The 26,182-nt window shown below is 48.0% G+C and overlaps 1 protein-coding gene across 2 annotated transcripts in view; it reads right to left on the bottom strand.

Annotated features, from left to right (window-relative positions):
- The window catches only part of Cnih3 (cornichon family AMPA receptor auxiliary protein 3), a 95,659-nt gene that overhangs the window by 37,431 nt on the left and 32,046 nt on the right, over nt 1-26,182 (bottom strand). The window contains exons 2-3 of one of the 2 annotated variants that reach the window (XM_050143042.1): nt 12,263-12,331; nt 8,261-8,308 (exon numbers count right to left, since the gene is read on the bottom strand). In XM_050143042.1, coding sequence (XP_049998999.1) covers nt 8,261-8,308; nt 12,263-12,331 — 117 coding nt within the window. The remainder of the gene's footprint in view (nt 1-8,260; nt 8,309-12,262; nt 12,332-26,182) is intronic. The other variant, XM_050143043.1, reaches the window with a different exon arrangement.

Raw genomic sequence — 26,182 nt, 5'->3', positions numbered from 1 at the left:
TAAACAGGAAGAGAAAGGGCTGATTTTACAGAATTGGCACACATAGTCATAGGTCTGGGACGTTTAAGGAGTGTTTGGGTCATGGGCTTCAGTCCTCATGAACTGGAATAGAACCTCCAGGACTGGATTAGTGACCCAGAGAGTGGGTTATTATAAAGCAAGACTGTCCACTCCTCTGCACACATTTGCTGAGCTCCTGGATTTCATAACCTCCATAACCATGAGCTCAAACGCTCCTGTTCTCTATGAAGTATCCAGTCTCTAGTGTTCTGTTATAGCAACAGAAAATAAATTAAGACCAAAAACAATCTGCTTTTCTCAAGTTTTCTCACTTCAAGGTGAATCCCATCCAAAATCTAGCCTCGCAGAAACATCCATGATCATGTAGGACCACCAACTGGGCACCATGGCCTAGCCAAGTTGGTACATACAATTAAGCATCACGGGTGGAGGGGAGATCTCTCTGTTTAGTGATGTACTCATATTGTGGCAAGGCATAGTCAGGGGCTGTGACCACCCTCAGTGAGGCATCCTAAGGTCACTGACCCCACCCCCACCCTAGTCTTTGGGAGCTGCTAGACTCCTTCCCTGCATGAAGTCTGCAGTGCAACTGTCTGTTGAGTAATGAGGACGTTCTGTCCATACACAGCCAAGACAGAGCAGGCTTGGAGACACCTGACCCAGCTGAGCACGGGACTCTTCCTCATCCTTGACCATTTCCGCTGGAGTCGGCAGTGAGCCACACCTGTTGACTATCAGCTTCTCTAGGCTGGTGATGTTCTCTCTGTCCCTTATTCTTCAATAACCTCCCCCACGTGCCCCAGGTACTACCTTGGTGACCGCTTATGAATGACTCTCACATCTTCCCTCCACTCTAATCACTGGGTATTCCCCACCATGCCTCTCTACTCTGGACACCCAAAGGGCTCTGAAAAGAATGCAGGCAGCGGACCCTCTCAAGACCTACTGGAGGAGAACTTTCTGGATGCAGTTCATCGGGAAAGATGTGTGTCAAAATGTCTCTGTTGGGGACTTTGGAAACCTCCAGTTGCACTAACAATAGAGACAACAGACTCAGGCATTTATACCAGCATACGATTTCCACATAAGGGCACCAAGGAACCATTGGAGAGCACTGACCCTTTGCCCTGTGATTTTGTCCCTCCAAGTCTGTCCTTGACTTGGCCCCATGATGAATTCCAGGAAATAGAATGCCACCGTGAGGATGAACCCTGGTAGGTGTGCGGAGATGAGATGTGGAGCAGAGCCAACCACTCCAGAGGTGACCGACGATGAGGGGTGAAGACCTGTGAGCTGCCAGAAGCCTCATGAAGACAAATGCTCCCTCCCTCCCATGAGCCACCAAGGCCACAGAGGCCAGCACAAGCCCCATGGAGTCATGAGAAATACAAATGGCAGCCACAGTATACTGGCTTGGTTCTTCATTATGATGGCCACGGAGAACCGTTCTGTAAGCATTAGGCGGCTGCCTAGAGTCCACGGAAGAGCCAGTGTCAACACATTTGTCATGGACGTGGCTATCAGGCCCTTGTGTAAACCTGCAGCTCTCTGGCAGGAGTGAGGTAAGGACAGGCCCATTCCTTGTGCCTCCAGCTTTTGGTTCAGGGACCTCATGACAGCACTATTTACATGGTGAGTAAAATGTTCTGTCTCTCCCTCTGACTCACAAGGAGTTTGCCACAGAGAGTCCCTGAAGATGAATTATTCATGAGACATGGTGTCGGCACTACTTGCAGGTTTTGTTCCAGGATATTTTTACTTTTCTTCAAGCATTCCCTTCAGGGTGAACTACCCCACCGTGAAGTTAAATGGTATTAGGAAGGATCCCTCAGGCCCTGTGTGGCTCTCAGGATTGGCATCTTCCCTTTAGGATAGATGAGCTGTGTTATTGTAGAGGTGGCCCTTATGGGCTACATTTTGAAGCAAATTAATGACTTTGCCCTACAGTGTAGAGGTTCAAACTATGGAGTCTGTTCAAATGGACTTGCCTTTTGGTTTCACTTAGGGACTATGAGACCCATAGGCCTCATCCTCTCTATCTGCCCAGTGGGGCCATAGTGCCTACTTCGCAGGGTTGCCCTGGGAATTCGATGAGTTAACACCTTTAAAGACAGAGTAACTATGCTATTGTTCTACCTTAGAAGTCTCCTAGCCATGGGTATTTCTGGTCTGGAAATCTTATCTGCATTACAGATGGCCTCTCTGAGACGTTCCACACAATAGCCTCTGAGTTTATTGTGTCTCTGTTCACTGCATTATGTCCACAATTAAAATATCTAGTCGCCAGCCTTCTGCACCCCAGGGCCCTGCAAGAAGATAGCATTGATAGCTAAAAAGACTTGAAGCCAAGGCAGCCCCTGTAGCAGAGAGAGTCCGTGATCAGAGGGGGTCACATCCTCTCCATTCTCCCGACTAGTCAGTGCACAGCAGGTATTATGCACCAAAACAACGTGGGTCTTTCTCAGGGTTCTGGCCTGTGATCTCACTGAGTGTTTAGCCACTGTCTTTAGGAAGAGAAATTGAATGGACTTTGAAACCCTCTATTGAAAATTTGTGGAATTAGCAAATGAGAACTCTGGCACAGAAAAGAACCACTTTCAAAAGAAAGATAAGAAAGAAAGAAAAGAAAGAAAGGAAGGAAGGAAGGAAGGAAGAAAGAAAGAAAGAAAGAAAGAAAGAAAGAAAGAAAGAAAGGAAGAAAGAAAGAAAGAAAGAAATTCGGGATGGTGAAATTGCTCAGAGGGTAAAGAACTTGTCACACAAATCTGATGACCTGATATCAAGCCCCAGAACAATATGAAGGGGAAAGGAAAGGATGACACCCCAAAGCTGTCCTCTGGCTTCCACATGTGTGTGCTATGGCATGCTCTGGACCCCACGTGTGTGCTATGGCATGCTCTGGACCCCACGTGTGTGCTATGGCATGCCCACATACACATCATACGCAAATAACAACAATATCAATAATAACAAACAATGAAAAGCTTTCCCCATTACAAAGGACACATACACATGGTGTCCACTGGCCAGTGCTCTCATGTGGATCCTCACTATCCCTGAAGGGCCCGTCTGTCATGAGTGGTGCCATTGGAGATGGTGGACCTCCCAAGAGACAGAGCCCAGGGGGGAGTTCTCAGGTCACTGGGGATGCTCCTCAAAAAGAGCTGAGGGACCCCAGCCTCCTCTTCTTCCTCTTGGTTTCGTAGTTCATGAGGTGAGCAGTCTCCCTGCCATGTACTGCTACCATGATGCGCTAACCATGATGCTAAAGGTTACATGAGGCCACCTGACTGGAGCCTCCAGAAAATGCGAGCCAAAATAACCGTCACCTCTTTGTGCATGAACGGCCTCAGGTGTTTCATTACAGTGACAGAAAGCTGACTAACAGCTAATGCCATAATAGTATTATACAATAAATCATTCTAAAATTTAGGTGGTAAAACAAGAGTAATTTATATTTGCTACTGCATCTAATAGGTAGGTAGGCGTGTGGGATCTAGTGGGCTTGGCTCTGAGCGACAGATGGCTCAGGTGACTTCCTCGGGGTCACAGTCTCCTCACACCACTGGGCTGGCCTTGGAGGCATCAGAACTTACAGAGGGAGAGGGTATTTCCCAGCAACTCTCTTAGCTTCAATACATACAAACATCTAGCCATATTCCTGTGGACAAATCTGGTCCTGTGATGAAGCCCATCTTCAACAGAGAGAAGACATATTCCAACAGAAAGAATTACAGACCATGGACACAGGTGGAGCCCACTGCAGGGACATGTGGCCCATATGGTGGCACGGACACTGGGCTCAGAAAAGAACCTTTTTGTTTGAATGTTCTGTTATCTAATTCTTGAAATTCTTATTTTTTTTTACACAGAGTCTTATATTGTCATTTTTCACTGGACCCTGAAGACTTTGAAGTCATCCCTGGGACACAGTGTGCAAGTGTTTGTGCATCCACGTGTGTGGCAAATTGAAACTACAGGGCCTTCTCATTTAACAGAAGTGACTTCCGCTGGACAAGTGGTGGCTTTGGGAGCCACATCATAGAGTTTCTGCATAGACTTAACTGATACTGGCAGCTTTGCTTCATACCTGGGCTCCTCCCTGTGACACAGGCGCCATCTGGGAAGCTTGGGTCAGGGAGCATTTGGGGGAGTACCTGTATTCTCACTGCCTCTGTGATTGCCCCAGTGTTGAACCCAGAACACCCATCTCTCCCAATTATCCCCCTGGAATCAGGTCTACTACCTCCACAAACCCTGCCCACTCCTGCCCATCTCAGTGAGAATCCTCAAGAGGAGACTGAAGTTGTCTACACACAAGAGCTGATTCCATCCACTAACACCAGAAAACCTGCCGTGGAACCAGACACAACACTCTTGGAGAAACTAGGACATGAAGAAGGATCCCAGAGAGATGTCCCAAACTAAGCAGTTAAATCCCTTACCTTGGGCAAGATCAGCTAAACTCACAATCATCATGGCCTTGGCTCTTCTACTAGCCAAAGGAACCTCAGGACTACCAAATCCGAGGCCTGGGGATCACTGCCGATAAAGCAAGCCCCTCTTTATGCTCATCCCAACTCTTTTGTTCCCACTTAAGCTCTTCCCTGAGACCACTCTGAACTCACAGGTGCAGCAGGCTGCCCCTCCCAAGTCTGCCTGCCACAAGAAGCCTATGTATACCTGGGAACAGCCACCAAACCTTCCACGATGTCTCTCCCAAACAGAGTGTGTCACAGCCCACGGAGCCTACTACATGCCTGGTAGAGAGAGTTGCATGAGCACCCACAAAACATGAATCACACGCAAAGTTGACACCAGCACCCTGCAGTTCAGACAACTACCCGAGGAACACATTTTCCGATAATTCTAGAGCTAAAAATGGAGCCACTTTGCACCCCTTTCCTTTCTCGCAAAAAGGCAGAGGAGGTGGCTTAGCAGCAATCAGCGCGGAGACGCATCCATTGTGAGCTGTTTGGGAAGCTGGTTCCAAGGAATTTCTTGGAAGGTACAATTCCCAGAAGGTGGTACTGCTAACTAGATCCACAGGGCCTTCACGCTATCCCTAGCATGGGCTCGCAGCTTGGGAATCTGGATGTAGCCTGTTTGAAACATGAACAGATAGCAGGGAGTGGCCCAGGCTGTACCACTTTTGTTCACAACCTTGTCTCCAAAACATTGAATGTTACTTACCTAAGATTATGGGAGAATGTCATCAGGCAAAGCATCATCTCAGCCTGTGTGCCCAAGGAGATGCCATAGGATTTTAGGAGGAATGAAGGGCAGGTCACTAACAATGACATTTAATAGTGTTGAGTACATGTGAACTGCATGTGTGTGTTATCTAATGAATCTTCAGGATAACGCCATGAGGATGAAGTGCTATTGTTCTTACTTACAAGTCACCCTGAGGCCTGGGGATGTAACTCAGTGGTAGAACACTTGCCTTGCATGCCTGAGGCACAATACTCAGGACATTCAATACTCAATGTCACCCTCCTGAAAGAAAAGAGGGTCATCCTGGGTCATACCCCACAGGTCACAGAAATGCTAACGGTAGGGGCAGGGTTGGGAGGTGATGTTTGCACACCTCACTGTGGTGGTTTGAATAGGAATCCCCCGCCCCAGAGGCTCATATATTTGAATGCTTAGTTACCAAGGAGTGGCACTATTTGAAAGGATTAGAAGGATTAAAAGGTGTGTCCCTGATGGAGGAAGTATGTCACTAGGAATGGGCATTGTGGCATACACCTGTAATCCCAGCACTAGTAATATGAATGTGGAGGCAGGAGGATGAGGAGTTCAAGGCCAACCTTTGCTACATTGTGAGGTCAAGACCAGCTTAAGCTCCATCATGAGACCCTGTCACCCTGTCACATACACAGAGGGGGGGGGGGGGGGAGGGAGGGAGAGAGAGAAAGAGAGAGGGAGAGAGAGAAAGAGAGAGAGAGAGAGAGAGAGAGAGAGAGAGAGAGAGAGAGAATAAATAAATGCCATCTTTAAGGGGCAAGAGCAGTACATCATAGATAGTTGGTACTGTCCTGGCATCCTCAAATGAAGACTGTGGCAGCGCTCCTAACAAGAGGAACAAACTATCTATTATTCATTCACTTAGTAAACACAGAGTGAGCGTCTTCAATAGGCTGCATGCCACCTTTCAGTCATTGTCACCATATCCGACTGTCAACTCAACATCACCCAACCTTCCCAAGCATTCACTGTCACCATATCCGATGGTCAACTCAACATCTCTGATCTTCCCAAGCATTCCAGTAGCAGAAACAGACCTCATGCCTAGAACACTTGGACACATCTGTGGGAATAGCCTATAAAGTTACCAAGTTAAGCTAAAGAAGATTCTCAGTGGCTAGGTGCAGAAGTCTCAACAACTCAAAATTGTACCCAGAAAGAAACTGTGTTCTGCTGACATTAATGAAAATGGTCTTGAGTACCCAGGGCAGGCAGACACAATGGCAAAGGATATACAGTAGCATCTTAAGCCGAAAGCCAGGCTTGGGGCAAGAGCATGGAGCAGAAGGCAGACTCCTGGAAGCAATAACACAGTGGGCACTTGACTGGTACCTGCCTTGTTAGCCCCATAGTGCTGGCCACTCCATGGAGCCAGAGAACCATGAGGCCGCAGGGGAATGATCTTACACAGCTACTGAGCCTGAGTCCATCAGCTCTCTGATGTCTAGCTGGCTTGGACTGTCTTCCCTGGTGTTGCCCACTGCAGCAAGCAGCAGTTGTGTCTAACTAGCATCAGAGGCAGCAGCCAGAAAGGAAGGAGCAAGGAAAAGGCACTTGGAATACAGTATTTGCCATGTAAACTGCTTTCCTCTGCTGCTTAGCGGGGGCAGATGCAAACCACATGCAGATTTGCCTATGTCAAAGCTAATCCATGGATAGCTCGCATCACATCCTCGCTCTGACCTTGGAAATGCCTAGAGCATAAGACTGTAGGCAGCAGGACCTCGATGGGGCAACGGGTGGCCATTGCCTCCTGTGGTCAGTCTGCAGCCAGGCAGCAGAGGGTTGAGCAAGGCTAAGGGATGTGACTGTGAGTGATCACGTGATAGAGAACACAGGGTGACACACTCAGGATGGGAGGGCGCCTGAGAGACAGCAGTTCGATTTTTGTCTCCCTCAGGCCTGTGTCACTTAGGCATTATCTTAACGAGCACACCAGAGGACACGGAGCTGATGGCTGGAGTCTGCTGCTGGTGTCTGTGATATTATCTAGGAAGTAATTTGCACATTTTTAATGCAAATTATATGCTATTTTCTTAATCATTCTTTATTCCTTGGATCACTAGTATTTCCAAATGCATGCTCTTATCTGAGCATGCATCCCTGCTGAGACAAATAAGAGGCAGGATTCTAACAGACTGGGTTTCTTAGCTAACATTAAAGGGCAAGTTATTAGCCAGAGAAATGATGGGCTTCTAGATTCGGCTCCCTCCAACAAAAGATGCAGAAGAACTTCACAACTTTGTAAAAGTCTTCCCCTAGTGCCAGTGTTGGTGGGGCTCTTCGTTTTGCAAAAGGCTGTATTTGGGCAGACAATGGCTTCCCTGTGGCCAGTTACCCTCCACTCTGTACTGAGGTTGGGGACAGCCATTGGCTCAAGGCCATGGACCTTGGTTATTTCACCCATGAGTCCCTCTTCTCTAAGCTTTGCTGACTGACTTTCCTGACTAGAGGAGGGCGGAATTGAACAATGCCAAACGCCCAGCCTGGGTGGCATGTGTGCACGCGTGTTTCCAGAAGAAGCTTGGGACAGCTGTGGTCTACTGTCCCCCTTTGACAGCACGTTCCTGGCCTACCCCTTCACCTCACTCAGTGATCCTGCCAAAAGGCCAGACTGCAAAGCTGAGTGACAGGTTCGAACCTCAAGACACCCAGCGTCTAGTTAAAATCTTCCTATGTCAGAAGGTGTCATTAAAATCCAGAGCCCAGCACAGACAGGAACAAAGACTGGGGAGTGCCAGGAGCTTTAAATGTCAGCCACCATCATACGGAAAAGGGACACCCTGCAACTGCAACCAGAGAGCCCCTAACATGGCCAGTGTCTTGCTGACACCAGCTGAACAACTTCCTGCAATTAGTTCCTATAGCCTCTGAGGGTTTCCAAAGAGCTGAGCCTGCTCCCACCCTGCCCTCCCTGCTGCCATTCACCCAATGTCCCCTCGTGCCATGCCATGACCCTCCCTCCATCCACCTGGAGGACCCCTCTGACCTTTCTCAGGAGAAAGCAGATGCGTTCGATGTTCCTCAGTCGCTCCCTCTAAGGAGGCGCAAGAAAGAAAGGAAACAGGAGGTTAAGGGTGAATTGTGAGTGTGTAAGAAGCACATAGCCTACCCCAGAAGAGGAAGACACATCCCAGGGACAGCTAGCGGTTCTCCCCGGCAGAATCTGAGCCTCTTGCTTTACCCTATCAGAGTCACTTGCTTTTTGCTCTTTTATTCTGTTTTGTTTTCTTGTTGTTTTTGGAGACAGGGCTGTAGCACAGGCTATGCTGGAGACAGGGCTGTAGCACAGGCTATCTTGGAGACAGGGCTGTAGCACAGGCTATCTTGGAGACAGGGCTGTAGCACAGGCTATGCTGGAGCTCACTGTGTCACCTCAGTTGGCCTTAAACTCGTGACACTCCTCCTGTGCCAGTCTCCCAAGTGCTGGCTTTACAGGCACGAGCCACCTTACCTGGTAGAAATTTGCTCTTAAAAGAACTCTGCTGGCAGGCTGGGGAGGTGATTCAGAGGGTAGTGTCCACTACAGCCATGAGGGCCTAAGTTCAGGTCCCAGAACCCATGTAATGAGCCAGTTGTAATGGCATGAACCTGTAATCTCAGTGCCAGGGAGGCACAGACAAGAGGATCCCTGGGACTTGCTCACCAGCCAGTCTAGCCAAATCTAAGACTTCCAGATTCATTGAGAGATTCTGCCATTTATTATGATGATGACTTAATTGTGTGATGTGTGTGTGTATGCATGAGTGTGTGAAATACGGGTATGTGCACATGAGTGCAGGTATCTACAGAGCCCAGAAGAGGGCATCAGATCCCCTGTAGCTAGAGTTACAACCTATGTGAGCTCTAGGAACCAAACTCAGGTCCTCTGCAAGAGCAGGACAGACCCTTAACCACTGAGCCACCTTTCCAGCCCTATAACAGAGCCCACCTTAAAAAGCAAAAACAAGTGTGGCACACACCTCTAGTCCCAGCACTTGGGAGGCAGAGGCAGGAGGATCTCTGTAAGTTCATGGCCAGCCTGGTCTACAATAGCTAGCCCAGGACAGACTCCAAAGGTACAGAGAAATTCTGTCTCAAAACAACCAAAAATAAATAAATAAATAAATAAATAAATAAATAAATAAATAAAAAACAAAACAAACAAAACTGTGCAGAGAAACAGAGGAAGACATATGACATCAAGCTCTGGCCTCAACATGTATGTGCAAATGTATTTGCACATATGGGCACACACATGAACATGTAAACACATAGTATACCTCTATCTTTAAAAAAAACACTCGTGGCAAAAGCATGCATTCTTCTTTCCCATCCAGTATTCAAGTCTTCATGCACACACAGATGGTCTGCATGCAGGGTGGGCACCATATGCTACTTTGTATCTCAGGCACAGGACACCTTCCTGGATCTAGAAGAGCAGTAAACTTATATCTTCATTAGGGGATGCTACCTTGCTTTGCTTTTTCCAAGTGAGTGTACTTGGAGGAAGCAAGCCCTCCCTAGAGTCAGGCTACCAACTGTGCCCTGGGCTATGAGTTTTCTAGACGTCAAGTCCATCTGTCTCCAAGGACTGGCTCATTTCCAGGGGAAGATGTTATGAAGCTGAACAGAGGACGCTGCCCGCAGCAGACGTTAAATGCCCCAGCTTCCTCTCTCTGCTATAACTGTCAAGATTTCTGAGCCACGATGAACACAGCTGTGGCATCTCTGGTGCTTCATTACCGAAGCACTTTGGCTGCTGTAGACATAATGGTAATGAGTTTCCTTGTGGATCAGGAGAGGACAGGTGGCTGGGACACTTCAGTTTCCCTAATTGAATCATAATACAGCGATCTCTGTGTAGCCCGTAAACCTAGAGGAAGGAGCCACGTCAGGACGAGCAATTGCCCACATGTCGGGGAAGACAAGCCACACACGTGAGAGAGTTCATGCAGATGCACACACAACCAAGAGTCACACATACTCCAGCAAGTCAGAGCCCTGAAGGAAAACACCAACCCTCCTGTGATAGAGACTTCTTAGTGGGGGTGGAAGATGGAAAGGGAACTCCCAACCACCCCCCCCCCGCCTCCGTGCCCCTGGAAGAGGTCCACCAAAACATCCACCAATACTAGAACTTTTAGAGCACGTTAAATCTAAGGGACACGGGTTGTAGCTCAGTGGTAGAGGACTTCCCTGGAATGCCCAAAGATCTGAGGTCTGTAAGTCTCAGAGCCTGAATGCTGCTCTCTTCTGGGGGCCTCCAGGAGGCCAGAGGGCTGGCGACAGCTCAATGAAGTGGCTGGAGCATTCCATTCCCTGCTGGGAAATAATGTCCCGAAGACAGGGAGAATCGTAACGTGTCTATATGCTCGCCTAATTACAGCTTTCAAGATTTTTCGGTTTTGTTTTTAATCCCTCTCCCCCAGGGACACCTCAGGCTTTGGTCTGTCCATGTCTGGGCTTCACAGAACTCCACTCCTTAATTAATCTGATAAGTAATTAGAAATGTTGCCATAATAGGAGCTTACAAAAAATAAACAGAGCTGGAACGTAGTTCAGTGGTGAAGCATTTGTCTCGTGTATATGCGAAGACTTGGGCTCCATCCCAGAACCACAGGAAGAGAAAGGGGTAGAGGTCCATGCCTTCATCCTGTGGTACCCATTTCTGTTTCTGGCAAGTAGTTCTGGGTGCTCCTAGTGACTGCTTTTCTGCACTGTCTTTACAGAAGCAACCCACACACCCACTCCTTAAGGGGCAGCAGGTATGCACACACACATACACACTCCCTAAGGGGCAGCAGGTATGCAAGTCTTAACATAGTGCCAAAATAAAGGAGTTGTCCTGATGAGCCAAAAGCAGACTCCACAAAAGCGTCTCCAGGTTTCACCAGGTGTCCACAACCTGGCACGGAACTGACATGATGGAAACAAGGGGCTGGGAAGATCTCCCCACTTATTCTTCTTGGGAATCCTACCAGAAAAACTCCAGACAAGCTGGAGGAGGGCTCAGGCTCCTGACTTCCTGGCGTTGAGAAACGAACATGCTTGGCTTCAAGCCAGTCTGAGCGCCTATGGGTACCGATGAGCAGGTGTGTGCTGTTGATGCCAAACTCAGTGTCCAGAAAGACATGAGACCCTGGGCAAAAAAACAGCCAGGCCTGGCAGAGCCAAGTTTTCACAGGTGGGTGGTGAGGCTGGCAGAGGAGAATAAAATGGGTTTTAAAAATTACAACTTTTATGAAGTACACTAAGCTTTCAAGTGGTTCTTAAGGTTCTTAGTTACTTTCAACTAACCCAGTTTGCTTTTTATAGCTGACTTTGAAAGAGTTTGGCTTTACTTTATAGAATCAGAGGCTGTGATGCCAAAGCAGGGCTTAGATATAAAGTCAAGTCATTTCCAAAACCATCTTGAGTTGGTGGTCAGAAGACAGGCTTTGGAGTTGAGTAGAGTGGGGTTCCAGACCTGAGACCCAGAAGCAGAACCCAGAGTTCTTCAAGCAGATTACACCAGATTCCCTGGTGCGTGAGCTGACCCGAAGACTCAGGCATGAGAGATGAAAGTCCACCAGATAATGGGGCTGTACCTGGTGCTGCACCCATCCATTTACCTCCCATGAGAAATCCAACTATTGCCCACCTCCTGCAGAGCAAGAGGTTCATACATGATACTTGCACACCCTACAGACATGCTTGCCAACACAGAGCCTTTGTCTATGGTCATAGATAAGGAACCAAAAATCACCGGCATCAGACTTTGAGGACTCAGCACCACCATCTAGCAGATCCCCCCCACCCACCCACCCAGGCTACAGGAACTGCCACACTTGACTGGCAATGTATTGCAAGAGCTCAACAGACCTCAGCAAGGAGACCCTGGAGCAACTATCAGCAAGGAGTATAGGCAGGACCAGGACAGTATATTCTGCTCTTTAACCCTCCCCCCATCTTTCGCGAACCCGGGGACATGTGGGGACACTCCCTGCCCACCACTGGCACCATTACTTACCGCGTGGACAGGGTTGCACTGGTCTATGGGACTCTTAAAATCCGTCCTTAACTCGTCAAAGGCGATTATCTGAAAGAAAACACATACAATCAGGATACTGTGCACATGCGGTCAGTGCCACTACCAAAACCTTCCTGCGGCTCTGCTGCCCCCAGACACCCTAGGAGGAGAGGACGGGATGGAGGCCACACAAAGCTGGCCAGGAGCTGGCCACTGTCAAAACTGGCAATGGGCACATACATTTTTTGTCTTCTGTCTATGATGCTTGACTTGAAACTTCCCAAGTAACTTTTTTTTTAACATTTTATTTTCCTTATGCAACCTGTACAAAGATGTGGAAAAACTATTCTGATGGAGCTAAGTCTGGTAAAGGCATAAAAATGTAAAACTTCCAACCAGCACTTTTAGCATCGTCCCTGACAGGCACTGCAGCCAGGTTGTTTGTCTCTTTGCTTGTTTGTATTCTATTTGGCAGAAATGCCAACTGTCAGTCAAAAAAAGTCAGGGGAAAGGAAGGGAAGAAACGGGAAGCTAAACTGTCACAAGGAGAAACAATCCCCATCTCTAAATGTCCAAAGACTGGATCAGCAGCCCCAGGCAGGCTAGGCCCACTACTGCGGTCTCTGGAGGCTCATCTGGGCATACGCTCCAAGCTCTCTAGGGAGCTATGGCTCCCCATTTGTCAGAGGAGGAGGATAGGGAGGGGACCTTCTGCTATCGCAGGATGAGGCATGTCCCCTCCGCAGCAGGAACCAGATGAGGGTAAAGGCCCTCAAGGCCTCATCCTAACCCAGCCATCCGTACCCCTACAGGGGCTAAATGGCAGAAGCAGAGGTGTTTGACCCAGGGGCTCTCCTTTCTTGGGGACAGGCTTTGGGTATTCTCAGCAAAGCAAAGTCTCTTCGGAGCTGTAGTTTGGATCTTGAATGTTATCTGAAGGTTCATCCATGTGTTAAGGGGTTGTTGGTACCCAGCCCGTGGCATTCTTGGTTTGGTTTTTGTTAGGTTGTTTGATTGGTTGGTTAGGTGGGTGGGTGGCCGAGTATGTGGGTGAGATGAGATTTTTTTTGTTTTTTTGAGACAGAAGTCCATGTATCCTGGACTGACTTCCAACTTTCTATATATCTGGGGAAGACTTTGAACTTCTGATTCTCCTGCCTGCATCTCTTAAATGCTGAGAATGAGTATGTGTATTCCCACGCTTGATTCATACAATGCTGGGGATGTAACTCAGAGCTCCAGGCTCTACTAACTGAGAGCAAGCACTCTACTCACTGAGCTACGGCCTAGACCATTGACATATTGGGTAGTGAAAACCTTTAAGAATTAGGGCGTAGTGATGTAAGACTTTTTTTTTTTAGTTTTATTGGGCTGCTTTTGTTTTTTGTTTTCCTTCCTGACCACTTGACAGTGCAGAGGTGAACAGGCCTCCTCTACCACATGGCTCCCTTTCCATCATGTTCTGTATGACCACAGGTTCAAAATCATGCCAGTAAACCACGAGCTAAATCATCTGATGACGCCAAGCGTTAACCCAAACCCTCTTCCTTGTAAATTGTCTATCCCAAGTATTCTGCCACAGTAAGAGAAAGATAATTGCCACACCTACTGAGCATCAATGAACTTACTGTCCACTAAGGTACACTTTGGGGAAGCCTGAATATGTGGCAGAAATTATGAAGCAAGGAAGCCAGGTTAGCACCCGGGCAGCTCCTAACCCAGTCCTATGTGGCCAAGACTAAGAGCCAAGTAAGGGTGGGCGACTGTATTAACAGCACGGAGATGTTCCCCTTAACTTCAACACCTCTGCAGAATTGGGGGAACACACAGCATAACTTGAGCCAAGAGAACATCCCCACACCACCTCTGATGGACAGTTGGTCTATCTAGCCAGGACTTCTCAGGGTGATCATTGTGCTGCTGGCTTCATCAAGCTGGGCATCATCTGATTCTCCCTAAATCATCCACCCACAGCCAAGGTCAGAGCACTGAGCTACAGCCTGCAGGCCAGGCCAGCCTGCCACCCACCCACTCTCCCATAACCTGTGGGCTAAAAATGACTCTCACACTTTTTTAAAGAGTTGAAAAATATCATCAAAAGAAAAATACTGTTTTTGTAACATGTAAAAAAAAATATGCTGAATTCAAACCTTGGTTCCACAGGGAGAGTTTTACTGGTGCTTGGCCATGTTCAATTCTCTTCCTGTATGCTAATTTTAAAGACTCTAAGGTAGGGGTGAGACAAATATATCTGCTAACATGTATCTTAGAGAAAACAGTTGACCCCTGGTCTGTTCTTGCATTTGTCCTCTAGAGGAGTGACTCTCCATCTTCCTATTGCTGCAGCCCTTTAATACAGCCCTCATGTAGTGGTGACCCCCCAACCATAAGATTATTGTCATTGCTACTTTATAACACAAGTTTGCTACTGTGATGAATCGTAATGTAAAATTTTGGTGATAGAGGTTTGCCAAAGGATGCATCCCACAGGTTGAGAACCACTGCTCTAGGGGTGGTATCCCATGTAACAGTCACTGACCATGTGGACCAATACTTCAGTTTAAAATTGTGTTGTCTAAAATTCAATCTGTAGTTATTGGTTAATTGTTAAAACAATAAAACTACCAGGGCTCTGGGGAGATGGCTCAGGTGGTAACATGTTTACCACACAAGCATGGGGGTGAGGCTGAAGTTAATGCCCAGTATCTCTGTAACAGCTGAGGAACACGGTAATGCCAGAATGGGGAAGGCAGAAACAGGAGGATCCCAGGGGCTGACTAGCCAACCAAACTGTACAAATCTGTGAGCCCTAAGTTCAGTGAGGGAGCATAAAGCAAAGTGGAGAACAACTAAAAAGATATCTGTGCACACGCAGACACAAATGTATATACACACGATCATGCACCGCTACTACACACACACACACACACACATATGCATGCACATACACACAGCCACGTAAGTCTGTTATATATCACACAGCTCATGTATCAAAACAGTTCAATTCCTGCAGGAATTTCTACAGGGCAGTGCTACAGGAGAGACACATAGGATGAGTTCAGTCTCCCCCACACGGAGTCTGTTAGGGGCTGCCACTAGTGTGACCTTAGCACATCTCTGTTCCCTAAGCAAAATCTCTCCACCCAGTGTTTACACAAACCAGTGCTAAGTCACCTAATCATCCTGATTACCATCCACTGACATGACTGGCTGGACATGTCCACCCCCAAAGTGCGCCTATCAGAACTGAACACTATATCCAAGGTGAGGTTGGTTGGCACAGAGCAAGAGCATTGGTCACCATCTCTGCTCTGCACCCCAGGCCTCTGTAAATGCATTTCAGCTGTACCAGCCCTGGATCTTCTCCTTGTGCTCCAGTTAAGCTCAGTCCGCCCCATTCTACTTGAGTATGGTTGGCTTTGGGAGCCTGAGAGCAGACAGGGACCTTTGTCCCCATTCACTCTTCCTCAATTCCCCAGTCCAATCTTTTGAGACACAACCTGTCTCCCAACTGTATACCCTGATAAACGCAATGTCCTCAGTATCCCCATTAGTACCACCACCCACTGTGTACTCAGAACAGGACCATGGACAGAGACATCCTCCCTCCTTCTCCACCTCCTGTCATTCTCCAGCACCAGGGAGGCTAACTTTAGTGCTTCCTGGGCCTGATATTTATCCTGCTAGAAAGATCCTGTTTCCACCCAGCCCCATGCCTGAATCTCTGTCCCTATACAACAGAGCACAGGCAGGCGAGCCTGGGCTTACTGGGGCAGGAGCGGCCAGTGGTAAAGCAAGACAGATGAGCTGCTGGGGATCTTGAGACACTCATCCCGTGCCTGGGCTCCAACCCAGAGGAGGGTGGCGGCGGGAAGGTTGTGGGTGCAGTTCATGCCAGTGAGCTCCACCCCGTGTGAGCTATGACCTGGCTACTTCCTGAGACAGTCAGCGTCTTCAGCATCCCCACCATCCCAGTGTCACAGCTGAACTGTCTACTCAGTCGGAAAGCTTCGGGAGGCATCTTTTATACTCAGGTCCTAGGACGGTCACGTGGAGATACTAAACTCCACAAGACACAGCTCCTGAGCTCATGATGTGCCCTGCCTGCAGCAGGAGGGGACATGCACACAAACAGATCAATGTATTACCAGTGTAGTCAGGGCCAGGACCAAGACAATCACTGTATTCCTCACAGGGTTACCATGTCAGGTGCTGGGCCACGTACTGCACAAACTTGTGTCATTTAGTCCTTGGACTCCTCATAGAAGAGGCCTGTTATTGCCCCCATTGTAGAGATGGAGAGCGAAGCCAAATGTCATTAATGACGCTAGTGCCAGATGAGACACCAAGACACAAATCCAGGAAGTAGCCACAGGCTGTTCCACAGACTATACATATGGAGGAGGAAGTGGGGACTCTAAGTTACAGGGAAGGATGAGCAACTTGCCAGGGAAACAGAGTGCAGTCTCCCAAGGGACAGATTTGGGTCATCCTCTGCCTGTCCAGATCTCAAGCAGACTCCTCGGTCCTGCCTCCTGCTTGTGTCTGGGAATAGGGGCAGTGTGGCAGAGGGCAATCCTCAGGCTCCAAAACCTGAGTGTGAGAGGCTCAAGGAACCACTGCGATTGAAGGTGGCAAGACAAATGGCTGAGACTCAGTTATGCACACTTGAGCCTCCTGTGAATCCCGCTAATCCACTGAACAGTGTAGCCCAGCACCAAACAGTATTAGGTGAACTTGAACTCCTGGCTCAGAGACACACATCGAACCTCACACTCATATCTCAAAATGTAATATAGTAAAGCTCACTCTTTTAGTGAAAATTCCTTAAATCTCAATAATGCACAGTCCTGCGGAGTTGTGCTGTGTGCCGTGGGGGTGATACATTGTTTTTAATTGCACACCAGCACTATGTTGATGATACACTGCATCTAGTGTTACCCCACCCCCTTCTCCTGACTCCGGGAGTCAAATGCTCTCCCACCCCTATCACTGCTTCCTGCCCAGCAATCACCAATGTCTGCCTCATCTCTAAAGCTTTGCCTTTGTCCAGATGTCACAGAAATGGAACCACAAAGCATGTGGACTTTCCAGGAGGCTTCCTTTCATGTGACAATGTGTTCAAAATTATTGACATTGTTGCTCATACCAATAACATGTACCTTTTCCCTGCTGAGCTGTATTCAGGTCAAAGATACACTGAAGTTCCCCTATCCAGTTCACCTGCTGGAAGGTGCTTGGGTTGTGCCTAGATTCTGACATTGGTCAGCATTTGCATAGAGACATCAGTCTTCCCTGGCTGATAGGGGAGAGACTGCTGGATGAGTTGATAAGTGTATGTCTAGGCTTGTAAGAAACGGATAAACTTCCAAAGTATCTGTAACACTGTGCCAAACACCACATCCAAGTCAAAAATTACTATGATTGACTCTGTTTAGCTGTTTCAATAGGTGTGTGGATGAAGCTACTGTGGTTTCAATGTTCGTTTCTCCAGTGAGTAATGACACTGGGAATCTTTGCACGGTTCAGTCGCCATCTGTGTGTCTTCTTTGGTGAAGCATGTGTTTAAATCATTGGCCCCCTTTGTAAAAATAAAAATAAGAATCTGTTTTCATATTGATGGTGTTTATTCAGCACTGGGGACTGAGCCCAGGGCCTCTCACACGCTAAGCTAGCACTCCACTAATGAGTCCATTCCTAGCCCATTTTTTTCCTTTCCTTTTTTTTAAAACATTTGAGATAGGGTTTTGCTATGTTTCCTAGGCTGATTTTGAATGACCAGAGCAAAAGCTTTTTCTTGTGACACTTGGCAATTATTTTTTTATGTATCGCACTTTTGGTCCTGGACTTAAGACTCACATGGATCTCAAAACCCTTGAGACCACAAAGATTTTCCTTGCCTATGGGGAAGTTTAAACTCAAGTTTAATTTCAAAATGTGTTTAGGATTACTCTGGCAGTATTTCCTCTATTATGTGAACTCTGTGTACTTCCTGCTTCAGGAACTGGCCTGTTTCACCCAGGTTGTTAAATTTAGCCTGTTCAAGCCAACTTCCATTGTTACTATCCAGCCACTACCAACTTCTACTTTTTTCTCATCAGACATTTGAAATGTGGATTTGGGTGAGTATAAGAAAAGACAGGAAGGGCCAACAGTGGGAACCGAGAAGAGAAACAAGTCCCCAAGATCCAAGATGGCTAAGTTGTGTAATACTCCCTGAGACTGAACTCTGACTGAGAGCACAAGACTAAGCAAGGCTCTGGGGTAGGTAAGCAAAGGCCTCTCCAGAGCTAATGATGAGGGAGGAGAGAGAAGTAGATGTTGGGACTTGGTGCAGTTCTGAGCTCTAGAAGAATCACAGCTGCGGTCCAGGGCAAGCATGGAGAAGGACGAAAGTACTCACAGGGAGGAAGGGGTACTACACTGACCCTGGAGCTCTTTCTTCAGGGCTGGACCCAGACCCCACCACCCCAGTCAGGTTAGCTCTTCTCCAAGTGCCCCCAACACACTGATGATGATCAAACAAATATGGCTGCCAGATGGCACCCATGTGAGGAGCCTCTCCAGAAACCACAGCATACTCTCAGTCCCTGCTTGTGTCTACCCAAGTCTAGCTGTCCTCCATCCAGTTCAGCCTCAGGAGGCAGGCATCTCAGAAGCAGCTTATGAGGTGGGAAAACACGATCCCTTTAGAACATACCTTGTGAAACAGGCAATCGGCTGAACACAGTCACAGTGTACCAGTACAAACCCTCGCTAGAAGGTGGCGAAGTGACGAGCGTTTCACCCTCCATAATCTGATGATTTCCCATGCTGCCCATCGGAGGTTGGCATCTGGAGGATGAGTCTGGAATATTCTCTTCCCCGTGTTTACTGTGATATCCCTTATTCTAGTTGAAGCTACCCTACCTTGCATTCATGCTGAGTTATCTTACTGACACAGTTTAATCTGCAGGAAAACTCTGGAGATGTGACAAGGACTTCCTCTGGGATCTAGTGGAGGAAATACAGGTCCAGGGAGAGTTTTAATGACTTTCTTGTTATCACAGGATGAGTAAGGCACAGTCAGCACGTGCGTAGACATGAGCTCTGAGCCAGCCAGCACTCTATCTGCCACACCGTGCCCACTCTGTGACTTGAAAGGGTAAAAGAAAGTGTTGAGTTACTAGAGCCGATAAAAAGAATTCTTGACTGGATGCCCAGGATTCTCTGGCACCATTCTTTGGCTCTAAAAAGCAGCGCTGATGAAGATGAGACCCTTCGTCGGCACCGAGATTATCATCGGGGCAGGGAGATAATTAACAAATAGATAAGAAGATATCAGAAAATGGTCGGTTAGGTGACAACAATGAAACAGTTGATATGAAGAAATTTGAGTGGGGTGGGTGGGTCAAGGAGGGTTTCTCTGAGGAAGCATCACTTATGCCAAGAAAGAGAACTGAACAGCCAGGAAGTCAGCCATGGAAAGGGCTGGTGATCTGGTTTCGCTCCGTGGCTGTGTGTGTTATCCAACAAAAGGTAACATAAGCAAGGAAGTGTTTATTTGGCTCACAGTTGCAGCTTATAATCCACGGTTGTAGGGAATTCAAGGCAGGAACTTGAAGCCCCACGTCCACAGTCAAGAGCAGAGGGAGAATACACACATGGATCCTTGTTTGCTGGCTACTTATGTAGCCTTCTCCTCTCTTAATATAGTTCTGGACCCCTGCCTAGGGAATGGTACCACTCTCAGTGTGCTGGGTCTTCCCACAACAATCAAGACCACAGGCCAACCTGATCTAAGTGATCCCTCAGAGGACTCTAGGACCTAGAGTCTAGGCTATGGGGCTAAAGAGATGGCTCAGCCATTAAGATCACTTGTGGCTCTTCCAGGGGACGCACCTGTGGTGGCTCACAATCATCTGTATCTCAAGTTCCAGGGTACCCAATGCCCTCTTCTGACCTCTACAGGTGATGGAGGAAGGTAATTGGTTAATTATAATAAACCAACTGCTTGGCCTTATAGCTTAGAACATAGGTGGGTGGAATAAACAGAATAGGATGCTGGGCTGAAGAGGAAGTGAGGTCAGACTCTGCTCTGCTCCCAGAGAGACCCAACAGCTCTGCGCTCTGGAGCAGAGACACCAGGATGGACAGAGGCTAGAATTTTCCCGGTAAGCGCACCTTGGGGTGCTTACACAGATGATTAGAAATGGGCTAAATTAATATGTGAGAATTAGCCTAGAAGAGGCTAGATAGAAATGGGTCAAGCAGTTAAATGAATACAGTTTGTGTGTTGTTATTTCGGGCATAAGCTAGCCAAGCGGTCGGGGTGTTGGGGACGCAGCCCCGCCGCCGCTCATATTTCAACATACAGGCACTAGTACACAGCTGGTACACAGATATACATGTAAGCAAAACATCCATACACATACAATAGAAATAATAAATACATCTTCAAAAAACCAACTAAATTTTAAAGACTAGGTTGTGTCAAGTTGACAATGAGGAAGAATTTTCCAGAGAAGTAAGTTCTGCTGCAAAGGGGGGCCAAAGCTTAGCAGTGGGAGACAAAGAAGGGCCAGCAGGGAACAAGATGGGCTGTGATGAGAAACCAAAACCACAGCCTGGTGCAGAAACAAACCAGGAAGGGGCCTCACTGCAGCCCTCACACGGATCACTGTGGGATGTGGCCCTCAGGTGGCTTGCAGGGCTGGTTATGTTGACTGCTCACACTGCCTCACTTGAAAAGGAATTGCACAAATAGAACCTGGGGGGAAAAGGGCAGGGGGAGCACTGAGAACAGGTTAGCAAGAATGAAACCAGGACAGGTTATGCAGAGGTGAGCAGTGACCTTTTAGATCTTTTTACCTAAATGGAAAGTCGCTGAACCGAGACCACACAGAAAGGACATCATGACCCCAGCAAGTCAGATTCAGGAAACAAACCAGAGCACAGATTTGGACTAGCCCACCTCAGAGGGCAACTGGGCACTGGGAAAGGACAGCCAAAGAGTTCTGGCACATGCACCTAGGATGTGGATTATGCTCATTGTCAATAGAATGCTGACTGTCTGGGCGCCAGATGAAAGGTATAGGTGGGGCGATCAGACTGACAATGTTGGGGGAAAGAAGGGTAGAGAAAGAGATGCCAGTCAGCCACCAGGGGAACAAGACAAACCAAAGGACAGGTTAAGCCATGAGCCACATGGAAAAACATAGATGAATAGAAATGAGCTAATGTAAATGTAAGAGCTAGTTAGTAATAAGCCTGAGCTATCCGCCACGCATTTACAAATAATACTAAGTCTCTGTGTAGTAATTTAGAAACAGCTGCCAGGGTAGGGAGCAGGCTCCCAGGATGGGAAAATTCTGCCTACACAATTGGGTCCTACACCTCTAGACACTTGGCCCAGAAGAACTAAACTCTGTGTACATTGGGTGTCATCAAGAACACACCCTTGATTTCCATGTTATGGACTTAATCCTCACCCCAAAAATTCATGTCCTCCTGGAAACTCAATATAGGACCTTACTTAGTGTCATTATAAATTTAATTAGAAAAGATGATGTCATATTAGAGCAGAAGCCCTAAGTCAAATAAGAGTATCCTTATGAGAGACAGAAGTGGACACATAAAGGCCATGTAATGGCAAATATAGTCATCAAAGTGGTACAGCTGTCAGCCAAGGGACACCAAGGATGGCTAGAAGTCGCCACTAGCCAAGAAGGGCTCTCCCCTAGCGCTATGGCCCTGCACCACCTTGTCTTCTTCATACATTGAGCTTCCAGAGCTGAGACTACACCCTACTATTTATTACACATGAGGAAGTAGTGCTTTGCTAGGCAGCATTAAGGAACTAATGAACCTGTTTTCAAAGGACCAAAAGTGTTGTTCCGTAATCTGATTCTGTGTCCCAGAAAAATGGCCATGAGTGCTGCCTGAGAATGTAGAAAAGGAACGAGTCAGGATATTCTTGACCCAAAACACTTCCCCAGGAAAGCAGCTTTCTTCTGGTAAATTCCCACACCTGTGCACAGACAATCCAGACACAGACCGCAGTGCCTCGTTTCCTCTCCATGTAAAAGCAGTTCCTTCGAGAAAACGGGTCAGATGCAAGATTTCCAACATTTTGGACGAAGGTGGGCTGTGGGAGCTTTTGGTTGATTGGGGTACATTGGGCCTATGTTGAGACCTAGTTTTCTGTCTGAAATGAGCGCAGCTTGCATGCACCATCTCTTTCTCCACTGGTTCTAAACTGCTCTGGGAGAGTGTCTCATGCGCTCCTGGGAAGAGTGGAGCAGCGGCTTCAAACTCGGCTGCTTTGGGGCTGTATGTGGGTGCAGAGCATTTTTCCAGGTTCTCGCTCAGCCATCGAGGACTATGAAACATCTCAAAGCAGCTCTCTCTCATGCCTGGACGCAGCTCACACCTTTCCTACCATCACCGGGAAGCCGGTGCTTCGGATTGACAGGTATTTTATGTGGCGTCCCTAACAGATGTGGTACCTTTTTCCTACAAGAAGCACGGAGAAGAACTAGAGGTCAGTCAGAATGCCCAGGGCCACCCATGGAAGAGGCAGATCTGGAGTCCAGAATTAACCCTCTCCCTTTGTCATCTTTGACCTTTGCTAGTGGGTTTCCCTTCCCATTATAGAGGGAACAAGGAATACTTCATAATTGGGCATCACCAAGGGGCTGACCCAGCAGGCTGGACTCCAGCACTGTCATCTAAGGATTCCCAAACAATGTATCTGCTTAGCCCTACATGACCGAGAACTAATGATACCAAAGAAGGCAGCTGAGAACCAACACAGGGAGCTGAGTCTTGTCCTAACTCCACTGGATCTCATCTAGTTGGGGCCCTTTGGAAAAGCAAAATCAAGAGTTGTGTCTCCTGGGCAGCGCACATGGGACATCTCGTTACTACTGTCACAATGCAGCACCCACTCTCATCATGACCAGGGATCCCTGTGCTGTGGCCTGCCAAGAAGATGGGGCCAGGCCAATTCCATTGCAGACTCTAAAGAGGTGGGGCCACTTAGACATGGCAGGAATGGGCCAATGATTGGGAAGAAAATGGAACCCACACTTCTATCTCTTATTCCTCTATATCAGACCCCCACCAATACCCCTTATTCAGCCCATGATCCCCTGATCTCCTTATGCTACCAAAACAGTATAGATTTTAAATGGCCACAAAGGCCCCTATGTTAAAGGCTCAGTCACTAGCCTGTGGTGCCATTGGAAGGTGGTAGACCTTGAGGAGGTGGGGCCTAGCGAGAGGAAGTTAAAGTCATTATGGGTATATTGGTTGGGACTCCAACCATTTATATTCTCTCTTTCCTCCCTCTCTCGCCCTATCCCTCTTCTTCTTCCTCTCTTTTCCTACAAGGCAAGCAGCTTTGCTCTCCCACACCCTCCCTATAATGACCTCAGGTCCCAAACAACGACGCCACTAACCACAGACTGAAACTTCCAAACAGTGTGTCAAAACCTCACTTCCTTGAAGCCAACGTTGCCAAGCATCGTATCACAGCAAAAGACAGCTGCCACAGCCACTGTCATCCTACAGTCCCCTCATCTACCATTCTCTCAGACACACCTCCCAAATGCCCCTCTCGCCCCTCGCGTCATTATAAGCTGAGCTACACTCAGCCCCTGTGTCTCCCATTTCCACAGGCACTGCCGGCCCAAAGAAGTGTCCTCCTTAAGTCTCCACCTGCCCATCACTAACTCTGTGACCTTGAAACACCCTTCACCTCCCCAGACTGTGACTTCTCTGTTTATAAACTAGGAAGGTTGATGCTCCCCCCCTCAACTGGCTGTGATGAGATGGCATAGCCTGTGGCACAGAGGGTAGAAAGGAGGACTCAGCAGGATGGGAGCGCAGACTCCCACTGCGTCCACACTGAGTGACAACTCTACAGGGAGCTCAGGCACACTATATGAGTCACAGGGTCCCTGCTGGAAATCAATCTCTGCCTCCCTGATCTGTGTGACCCCGCAGGCAAGTTTTATTAACCTTTCCAGACCTCTGTTACCTCAAATATAATGAAAGGACAATAATGGTTCCTACTTCACGACCATTGCAAACAGTAAAAGAAACAGTGGGGCCTAGAGAGATGGTTGGGTCAATAATGTGCTCGCCATATTGAAGTGCTTGCCATACTGAAGTGCTTGCGTGCAAGCCTGAGGGCACACTTAAAATGTCTACATGTGCACCCATGCACACCCACATATACACACATATATACATGATAACACACATACACACACATACACACACACACACACATACACACACACACAGACGGGAAAAAAGAATTACATAAAGCAAGAGACCCAGGGCCTGTGCTCAGTAGGTAATGATGCCACTTTCTTAACTAGTTACTGTCCCACAGATGTTGTTCCATGCCCCTGACCATGTCTCCTTCCTCCCTGGTCTTGGGCAGAGTCATCAGCTATGTAATATGAATTCAGTAGAAGATGTCACTGTGGCGAAGGCACGGGTGGAAAGCAAGTGAGCGAGAGAGACTGCCCACCCTGTCACAGGTGAGGACTGGAATCAGCAGGCACACTTGCAAAGGTGGCCTTAGCTGCCCTGTCCTGGACCTACATGGCGAACATAAACCGAAAACAGAACACATTGGCATCTTCAAGTACTGTCCGGGCCAGAATCTGCAGGTGCAGCCAGTTCTAAGGCTGTGTTCTGGTCATCCAGGGACTAGCAGACAATGACAGCTCATAGCCTGCATGTCCAGGATAGACGCCAAGGGAGCAGGACTATGGCCTGTGCCCGGCCTGGCTGATTTGCTGACATTCTGCAGAGCTGTCCTGCCTCCAGCCAGCAGCGACCAGGTCAGAGAAAGTCCAGAGAGATGCAGATAATGAGGGTAGCTGTGCACACTGACTTGTTAATAGAGGTGACTTGGTCACTGAACAGCGGGAGTGGGGGAAGGGACAACATCCTGTAGCACTCTGAGCCTCTCTACCATGCTGCCAGGCTAAGAAGCCTCTCTCCATCCAACCCCAACACTACAGCCAGAGGCTGGGCTCTGGGTAACTGTCCCCAACCCAGATGACCCTCTGTCTAATCGGGCTCATGCATTTTCTGGTACCCAGAGCTCTCTCCACTGGAGAAGGGCAAATGATATGCTCTGCTCTTGGTTTCTGCGGGCTCTGTTATTTGGCTAAGCAAGTCCCTCTCCAATACCCCAACCTGTAGCGCCTGCCATCCATGAAGACCCTGCACTGTTTACTCCTGCAGGTACTTGCTGAGCCGTGACCATGCACCAGGGACAGTACTAGAAGCAAGGTGGACAGAAGCCAACCTTTACTGACCTAATCATTCTGCAGTGACCTGGAGCGACAGTGACCTCTGGGAGTGGGAGCCCACTGCTCCAGGCTTCAGTTCACCGCCTGAATAGGAGTCTTCCATCAAAATTGAAGATGAGGTGTGGCAGAGAGTGTACGGCCCACTGTGGCCAGGACTGCCATTTGCAAGCCATTGGTAGTGGATTGCTTTGGGCTGATCTGAGACCCTGGGTGACAAGGCATTACTACTGTCCTGTGTTCACAACACATTATCATCACTGATCTGAGCAAGGCTCTCTTTTACGTTCTTTATTCCTTTATGTGGGCACCCATTCAATGCTTTTCATGCTGCTAGCTCTCCCTGGCAACCCAGGCAATCAGGGATTAACATTTCTGCTCAGGGTGTTCTTAAGCACTGTGTGTCTGCATCCATGTCTATCCTTGCTTCTCACCCTTTCTTACTCATTGTCCTTAGTAGTAGAGCTATTCTGGGAGTGAATGCTACACTATCCATGCTCCCAACAAGAAAAATACTCAACATTCGTCACTTTAGATGCCACCTGAGAGATACTGTTTACAGAAGTTTCTATCCTGTCTGGTCCCACAGCCATTCAGTCCCAAGGAA

The sequence above is a fragment of the Alexandromys fortis genome, unplaced genomic scaffold (assembly GCF_014885135.2).
Source record: "Alexandromys fortis isolate MF-2015 unplaced genomic scaffold, M_Fortis_MF-2015_v1.1 scaffold_51, whole genome shotgun sequence".
NCBI classification, from domain to species: Eukaryota; Metazoa; Chordata; class Mammalia; order Rodentia; family Cricetidae; genus Alexandromys; species Alexandromys fortis.
Note: the sequence above shows the minus strand (reverse complement) of the source record. Positions and strands in the feature narration are given on the sequence as shown.